General features: G+C 41.1%; 1 protein-coding gene across 1 annotated transcript in view; it reads right to left on the bottom strand.

The window, feature by feature from the left end:
* The window catches only part of LOC107297017 (sarcoplasmic/endoplasmic reticulum calcium ATPase 1-like), a 35,115-nt gene that overhangs the window by 9,101 nt on the left and 17,011 nt on the right, over positions 1-9,003 (bottom strand). Inside the window, exons 6-9 of the mRNA XM_015826371.1 lie at positions 4,162-4,242; positions 3,623-3,708; positions 1,601-1,898; positions 1,504-1,517 (exon numbers count right to left, since the gene is read on the bottom strand). Coding sequence (XP_015681857.1) covers positions 1,504-1,517; positions 1,601-1,898; positions 3,623-3,708; positions 4,162-4,242 — 479 coding nt within the window. The remainder of the gene's footprint in view (positions 1-1,503; positions 1,518-1,600; positions 1,899-3,622; positions 3,709-4,161; positions 4,243-9,003) is intronic.

Below are 9,003 nucleotides of genomic sequence, written 5' to 3'. Positions count from 1 at the left end.
CAACCCGAGCAGAGGCACGCAGGCCTCTATTTATACCTTCTGATCCCCGGGCAATTCCAACCAATCACAAGGCGGTCTTTTCCCGCCTTGCGCATGTGCGCAAGGCCGGCGCCACTCAGTCTGGTCCCGGGCAGCTTTTGCAAATGCCCGGGACTCTTGCAACGTCCCGAGCCTGCTTTTGCAGGCTCAGGACACAACAGAAATGGTGTGTCAAAGCCCAATAGTACAGGAAATATTTAGGATTTGAACAGTCTCTAAAATCTCTGAGTGACAACATTGTAGTAAGAGGACTGAAAAAGATCTTAACTCTGTTCTCTGTGTTGAAAGGCTGAGACATACATTACTGTAATCAGATCACCAGGAAATCTAGCTTGGGGAAAAGGTAGGCATATTTGTATTTTAAGAAACACCCTCCTCCCTGTCAGTCTCCCAAAATGACTGCCAAGGTGGGCCTGAGTAGTTAGAACAAACCAAAGTACCAGAAAGCAAATTCGCGACATGATTCTCCATAACTCTATAAAGTTTTTCACCTCTAGGATGCTTTGTGCTATCTCAGCTGATTTTGCCTTTCTATTAGACCAGGGGTCCCCACCCTCCGGTCTGTGGAACAGTACCGGGCCGCGGCATGCCAGCAACCGGTCCGCACAAACAAGCAAAGGCCCATCCACGGGATGCAGGCAGCACACAAAACCACGCACTCTCCAGTCTGCGGAAAAGCCTCTCTCCACGGAACCGGTCCCCGGTGCCCAAAAGGTTGGGGACCTCTGTATTAGACAGGTGGGCATCCTTCCAGATCGTGCACTGGGCTGTACTCGCTCCCTTCTTTATTGTCTCAAAAATGCCCCTTTGCTCTATGCAATTCCCAGAGCATTCCTGGCAAAAAAAGGATGCTAGAGGTTTCCACTTTGCTTTGCAACCTGCTAGCTCCCCATTTGCTATTTTTAAGTAAAAAAAATTATATAAAATCAGGTAAGGCATAGGATATAGTAGCACCAAGGGAAGTATCAGTGCCACATTTAGACCTGATGTTTGGAGCACTTTTTGGTTTTGACTTAATGTGATTACAGGTAGTCCTTGACTTACAACCACAATTGAGTCCAACATTTCTGTTACTTGACTGTGGGGATGCTGCAATGGTCGTAAGTGTGAAAAATGGTCATAAGTCACTTTTATCAGTCCTGTTGTAACTTTGAATGGTCATTAAATGAACAGTTGTAAGTCGAGGACCACCTGTATATTATAAATTCAACCACCTAAATTTGTAAACCAGTGGTTATAGCTTAGCATTATGTATAACTAGATTACAGCAGGTTTTTTTCAACAAACTATTCATGTAACAAATGAGAGAGTTTGCACAAAGTGTAAATCTGCTCATGGATAACTTAAGGCCTTGTGACAGTATGGATTAATATCTAAAGGGCAGGACTCCGATTCCTTCAGATCCTTTTCCGAGTTCAGTGCACTATATGTTCAGTGCAGAAGAAAATGAAAGCACGAACATACAATGACAGCAAAAGCTATTTCAAAAAAGAAAGACATTTGCCGGCACTCATTAAGCCTGGACAGGTGGTTACGGGAACCTGGAATGATCTCAACTGACCTTCTGGGATGGCAGCCACAGCAAGGGCGACGGCAATCTTGAAGTAGTAGATGGCGCCACGGATCCAGGAGCCGCCGTGTATGGGGTCGTTGAAATGCCCGATGTTGATGAGCCAGACAGCCACGCAGATGAGGGAGATGACTTTGGACAGCTGCTCACCAAACTCGTCCAGTTTCTGCTGCAATGGCGTCTTCTCTTGCTCTGTGGCTGCCATTTCATCGCGGATCTTACCGATTTCAGTGCTCACGCCTGTGGCGATGACGATACCAACAGCCTTGCCGGCACCAATGTTGGTACCCTGGATTGGGTTTGAAGGCGAATAGGAACAAGACGGATTAAAATCAACAAAGGAAAGTGGCACTCAATAAATAATAATGGATGGGGGAAACTACAGTTATTTTAGATAAAGAAGGCTATAAGCATGGCTATGTACAATCTTGCATAAGCACATTGTTTCATTTCTTAAAAATCCAAGATCTCCAGGCCTCGTGGCAGTAAAGGACATGCCTCTGCTACATCTATAGCATGTTCATTATCTATCTGCAAAAAAATGGTTGGAACTATTGTTTAGGAAATTGCTGAAATGTCTGCTAGGGATCACCGCAACCACAAAACTCCCATCCTATCACCCATGCCAACAAACATACTGCTAAATTCTTAATGTAGAAGCAAAAATAAGCAAATAACAGCACATTTCCTTAACTTGCAGAATTAGCTCTTGCAAAGGTGAACAGAAAAAGAGAAAGGATGACTAGCAGACTCAGTTACAGCAGAGATTACTGAATCATTGGAGGACCTGAAGGACCAGCTTGGGGACACATCATCCTGGATAAAATCTTTCTGTGTGGTCATTAAGAGTCAACGCTGAGTTGATGGCATATCATCAATAATTTGATTACCTTACACTTGCCAGGTCTCCCTAGTTGTATCTGACTTGTAATCGCATTCACATTTTTGGCTATATCACTTTCTGACAGTCATTAATAGGAAGCATAAAATTATGGAATTTACAAGCTTGTCTTTTTTACCTGATCTCCCCAGTCACCTATAGGTGAAAGAAAAGTGCAATGTAATATCAGCCAATTTACATTGTTGCTTGAGAGAGCAAATAAAATGATGTCACCTGATTATCCCAAAAGTGCTTTTTAGAATAGAATAGAATAGAATAGAATAGAATAGAATAGAATAGAATAGAATAGAATAGAATAGAATCTTTTGTCACTTTAAATGTACACTAATCAGCATACATTGAAATGAAATTTTGTTGCATTCAGCTCTCAAAAAAAATACCATTTTGCATATACCCACACACCCATACATATATGACACAGAGAAACATCACAGTCTAGTTAGAATGTATTCATATACATGGCGAAAAAAAAGAATCCTGCAAATTTACAAGACCGATGGCATAAGGAACAAAGCTGTTACAGAATCTAGTAGTTCTGCTATAAATATTTTGAAACCTCCTCCCAGAGGGGAGCAACAGAAACAGACTGTGAAGTGAGTGTGTGGGGTCTCTAATAATGCTCCGTGCTCTAAGCACATAGAGCTTATAAGCAGTATCCTGAATAACAGGATGTAGGCTTCCTATAATCTTCTCAGCTGTCCTTATCACTCTCTGTATAGACCTTCTATCTGAGACACTGCTACCACCAAACCAAACAGTGATGCAGTTTGTTAAAACACTCGCAATCGTGCTTCTGTAAAAAGTGGCCAGGACAGGAGAAAGTTGTGCTCTGAGCTGAAGAAGCTTCTTGGATGAGAAGCCAACTATCTTTAGAGAAAAAATAAAGTCCAACTGCCTTTTGAAAAAGCACTTTTGGGACAACCGTGACCTGGATGACTGAGAAATTCCATAGACATGTCACCTGATTCTTTATCCCACTGCATTACCAAATAAAGACAATTGGAATATGGTATTTAGTGTCCCATCAGTGTCCCTGCCATGTACTATTTGAATCAGAGACAAAAAGATGCATCAGCAGGCTTTACATCTTCAGCCCTGTCAGTAATACTCACAGAAAACAGCATGTTCTTCTTGTCCTGATTTACAGCCCGGGGATCTGGGACAGGATCAGTATGTTTGATCACAGAGACAGATTCACCTGGGTGGGTAAATAAAGGGTCAGACCACTTGCTTCATACAAAACAGAGTCATGGGTACTTTATGTTATGTGGACTTTAATCCAGAATTCCTCAGCCAGCAAGCTGGCTAGTGAATTCTGGAAGTTGAAGTCTACATATCTTTAATTAGCTAAGGTTGAAAAATACTGGCATAAATCATACCCAAATCTACCTATCACCAATGATTTTCCAAGGCACGTTTTCCCAACCACAGATTTTTCCATAGACACTATGATCTCTAGATAGTCCTATCCTTCCTCTTTACAAAGTGGTTTAAAATAGAGGTTCTTTTCCAGTTCTTCTCAGATTGGCTGAGATTTAAAAACATAGCCTCTGTTGTTATTCCCTCTTTCTCCCTTTTTTTTTTACTTTTTCCCCCCCATTCTCTTATGGGCAGAATATATTTATTGCTAACATTAGGTATGAGTTCTTACCTGTCAGAATGGACTGGTCCACACGCAGAGTGGTGGATTTGATGGAAATTATGCGAATATCAGCTGGGACTTTGTCACCAACTGGGGAACAAAAAAAAGAAAAACCTCCAGTTTTAGCCATAGAACAGTCACTATTGTTTGATGTAAAAATAAATAAATAAATAAACAAACCCCTACTATTGACTAGTTTAAGCATCTTTGTTGAAAGAGAAATCATGGTATTAATACCAAGTTCTGAAGCTAGGATATATATCACCATCTTATTATTATGAAAAAAAACTGCTAGAAGCACACGTGAGAGTTAGTTCTCATACAGTCAGTGAAAAACAAGACAACAGCAAAATTGAGCAGTGCAGAAATAAAGAACAAATTTATATAGGCTAATCTTTGCAATGGAAAGAGACAGTCTACAGGGAGTCCTTGACTTACAACCGTTTCTTTACTGACCGTTTGAAGTTACAACACTGAAAAAAGTGACTTATGACCATTTTCCACACTGTCACAGCATCCCCATGTCACATGATCAAAAGTCAGATGCTTGGCAACTGACTCATATTTATGACAATTACAGTGTCCCAGGGTCATGTGATCCCCTTTTGTGACCTCCTGATAAGCAAAATATGGGGGAGTCAGATTCACTTAGCAACTGTGTGACTAACTTAACAACTGCAGTGATTCACTTAACAAATGTGGCAAGAAAGGTTGTAAAATGGGGGAAAACTCACTTAACAAATGTCTCGCTTAGCCACAGAAAATTTGGGCTCAGTTGTGGATGTAAGTTGAGGACTACCTGAATTATGTAGAACAGGAAAAGAAAAAAAAATACAAGATGATTTCAACTTTGTTTTTATTGGGTTTCATTTTGAATAATGCCAAATCTTGAAAATGCTTTTGATGATTGATTCTTGAGATGATATAGGACCTCCTGCTTGAGCAAGGGGCTGGATTAGAAGACCTCCAAGGTCCCTTCCAGCTCTATTCTATTCTATTCTATTCTATTCTATTCTATTCTATTCTATTCTATTCTATTCTATTCTACTTCAAGCTATTATAATGGTATAAACATATACCATACAAAGATAGCTTCTATATATCCTTCCCTATAACCACTGAATACTAGAATAGCTCCCATGGCTAGTGCACTGAATATAAAGTATGAGGGTCCAGGAGTTCAATTCCTGATAGAGGATTTGAACCCCAAAGAATAACATTTGGATAGCTACCTCTGATGGGTTCCATATAGGATGAAACTGGTCATATGATGGTGCCTGGTGGACTCTGTAACTATTTTAATTCAATAAACATTATTTATTATAACTTCTGTGATTTCGTTTGAGTGCTTCCAGTACTCATGACTGAGTGAATCTTGACACCATGAGAAATGTGAAAGACACCTATGAAACCAGAGCTACAAAGAAAAGATTGCTCTTTTTCTGTCTCTACATAAATCTGGATCACTATTCTGGCTTTTGTTCTTACGTAGGGGATACAGGCAATCTTCCACTTACAACCATTTAGTTAGTGACTGTTCAAAGTTACAATGGCATTGAAAAAAGTGCCTTATGACTGTTTTTCACACTTATGACTGTTGCAGGATCCCCATGGTCACATGATCAAAATTTGGGCACGTGGCGACTGGCTTTTATTTATGATGGTTGCAGGGTCCCAAGGTCATGTGATCACCTTTTGTGACCTCCTGACAAGCAAAGTCAACAGAGAAGCCAGAGATACTTAATAACCGTGTTGCCAACTTAGCAACTATAGTGATTCACTTAGCAACTGCGGTAAGAAAAGTCGTAAAATGGGGCAAAATTGATGTTGATTGCTTATTTAGTATCCTATGAATATCACTAAATATTGTATACTATGATTTCTGATGAATGTATCTTATGATGATTATGATCATGATTTATCATCATCATCATGATTTATCACTTGTAGCTTATATGTACACTGAGAGCTTATGCACAAGAGACAAATTCCTTTTGTGTCCAGTCACACTTGGCCAATAAAGAATTCTATTCTATTCTATTCTATTCTATTCTATTCTATTCTATTCTATTCTATTCTATTCTATTCTAAACAGTTGTCCTGCTTAACAACAGAAATTCTGGGCTCAATTGTAGTTGTAAATCAAAGACTAATAATAATAATAATAATAATAATAATAATAATAATAATAACAACAACAACAACAACAACAACTTTATTGTCACTTTTAATGTACACCAATCGGCATACATCAAAATGAAATTTCATTGCATACAGCTCTCAAAGGACCACCACCTCCAATATACACTCCCTGTTCGTGGCCAGCTCAAGTTTCAGTACGTCCATTTTAGTCTCTAAGGAGCGAACGATGGCAAATAGGACAGATGGAAATGGAGCTCCATGTGGATTAGCCCTCAAATTAGCATGTATTCCTGCATGACAACCTCACCTCCTTTCCTTTATCTCAGCGGTCTTCAAACTTGGCCCTTGTGTGACTTGTGGACTTCAACTCCCAGAATTCCTCAGCCAGGCACACTGGTTGAGGAATTCTGGGAGTTGAAGTCCACAAGTCATAAAAGGGCCAAGTTTGAAGACCCCTGCTTTATCTGATCCTGTCTCTTCCACCTTTTCCTTAAAGGGCCCTGGCTCCTTTTCACCCCTGGAGCACGCTTCCACCACCTCCAACTCCTCCAAAAGCCTCTCTCCCTTCCTCTGGGCCTGCCTTCGTTCCATAAGCCCCGGGACCTCTCCTCCTCTGCCTCCTTTGGAAACAGCCCTGATTTGCAAAAGAATCCGTCGCTGGGCCAGCAGTCAGATCTTGCTGCCAGCAGAACAGTTTCAAACAGCACAAATGACTTTTAACAGTCTCACCAACAGTTCCGAAACAGCTAAAAACTCACCATACCAGCAAAGATTGTCGGTTGTATGTTAGCTTAGTCCCACTAAGTTGCTCAAACACATTAAAACCTTCCCGATTATGTGGCCTATATCCCTTACATCCCTCCAAAAACTTATACTCATACAAAAGCTTATACTTCTGCCCTATGAGCAGACCAAGCTTAGTATTACTTTGTACTTTCCAAACTAATAAAGATATAGGAAAGAGAATAATGCATGTTTTAGAATAAAATACATCCACATTGTGAGTTTTGTGGGGAAAATATAGTACAACATTTAGCAAATTTTAGTGCAGCTTTTGAAGCAGAGTCAGATTAAGACACAGTGGCTAAAGTTGCACAGACAGTTGCTAGACTAGCCCTTCTTAAAAAGATTCAGCTGCATTTGCATTGGGTAAAAATTGTCCTGATGGCAACATGAAACTGAATTATGTGCCTTGGGAAATACCTGCAGCAGCTCTGCCCAAGTACGTGCTCTAAGCATGTTGAAGGCAATGCTCAGAACTGAATATGAATAGTAAGAATAACACTGTACTCCATCCAATGCCTGAAATTCTGGGCAAACAAATAACTCTTATTTGTACGTGACTAAGTAAACCACAGTTTTCTGAATTAATCCAATTTTCTGGGCTAGCATAACTTAACCGGGTTAAACAAAAATGATAGCATATAGACACAATATACTAAGCTTGGGTAAATTTTAATCTTAAATTGTTTCTTCACATTTAGCATGCTGTGAAAAACCCAATCCATTTAGTTAATTTATAGATTAGTATACTATGCAAACTCAGAAAATAGGTTAATTCCCTAACCAAATTTTGTAGATAGTATATGTCCAACCACTGGGTCACAAAGTTACCCTACTGAGTTTGCACAACAAATTGATTTCAGCCTATTTATGTGTTATGTGAACCCTGCCACAACCAAAACCATCACCTGGACTCATAGATGTCCAGTAGATGCTGCAGTGAGGTGACTCACTTCATGATGTCATTGTACAAATGCCATAATTTGTGTCAGTCATATTATCGTGCAAATGGCCTATATAGCTTCTAAAGTGAAGCATGTGATGTCACTTGCTCAACCTACAAGTGACTGCACTAGGAGCTAAGCTAAGGAAGTTGCACAAGGTTCCACACACACACACTATGAACCAAGGTGTGGGCAGCCCTTCCTGTAGGCCAGTGGTTCTCAACCTTTTTAATGCCGCGACCCCAACCGGTCGTAAGTCGAGGACTAAACCAGTCGTAAGTCGAGGACTAAACCGGCCGTAAGTCGAGGACTAAACCGGCCGTAAGTCGAGGACTACCCAACCGGTCGTAAGTCGAGGACTTTCCCTGCCCGGGAGCGCCGCACATGCATGGTTCCGCCCCCTGCGCCGGCCGAGGCGTAGCTGGCAAGCGGCAGAGACGGAGCAGGCCGACCATCAGCTGGCCCAGCCCAAGGGAGGTAAGGCACCCGCCGAAAAAGGGGAAAAAAATGGCGGACAAAAAAAATGGTGGACAAAAAAAATGGCGGACAGCCTTGCTTGGCGACCCCCGTGAAATGGTCGATCGACCCCAAATGGGGTCCCGACACACAGGTTGAGAACCACTGCTGTAGGCAAAACAAAGAGCTTGTCTCAGGGCGCGATGGATTCAGTTCCTTTCTGACAAAGAAGAAGGTTTATTCCAGGCTACATGTCGGCCTTAGCTAGACAACTGTCCTCAGATGAAATTCAATTTCCAATCCAGATGGTTTCTAAGGCATGCAAGTTAGCCCGAGCCTGCAAAGATGAAGTGAGGAAAGCCAAGGCTCAAAATGAACTAAGGCTTGCGACCAAAGTCAAAAATAACAAAAAAAGCTTCTTTCAACATGTAAAAAACAAGAAAAAAGTGAAGGAAATGATTGGTCCGTTAATGGGTGAAAGTGGCAAGAAGGTGACAAGCAACAGGGAGAAAGCGGAACTATTTAA

The sequence above is a fragment of the Protobothrops mucrosquamatus genome, unplaced genomic scaffold (genome assembly GCF_001527695.2).
Source record: "Protobothrops mucrosquamatus isolate PMUCROS unplaced genomic scaffold, P.Mucros_1.0 scaffold3082, whole genome shotgun sequence".
NCBI lineage: Eukaryota > Metazoa > Chordata > Lepidosauria > Squamata > Viperidae > Protobothrops > Protobothrops mucrosquamatus.
The sequence above is the reverse complement of the archived record's forward strand: the minus strand, read 5'-3'. Positions and strand labels throughout refer to the sequence as shown.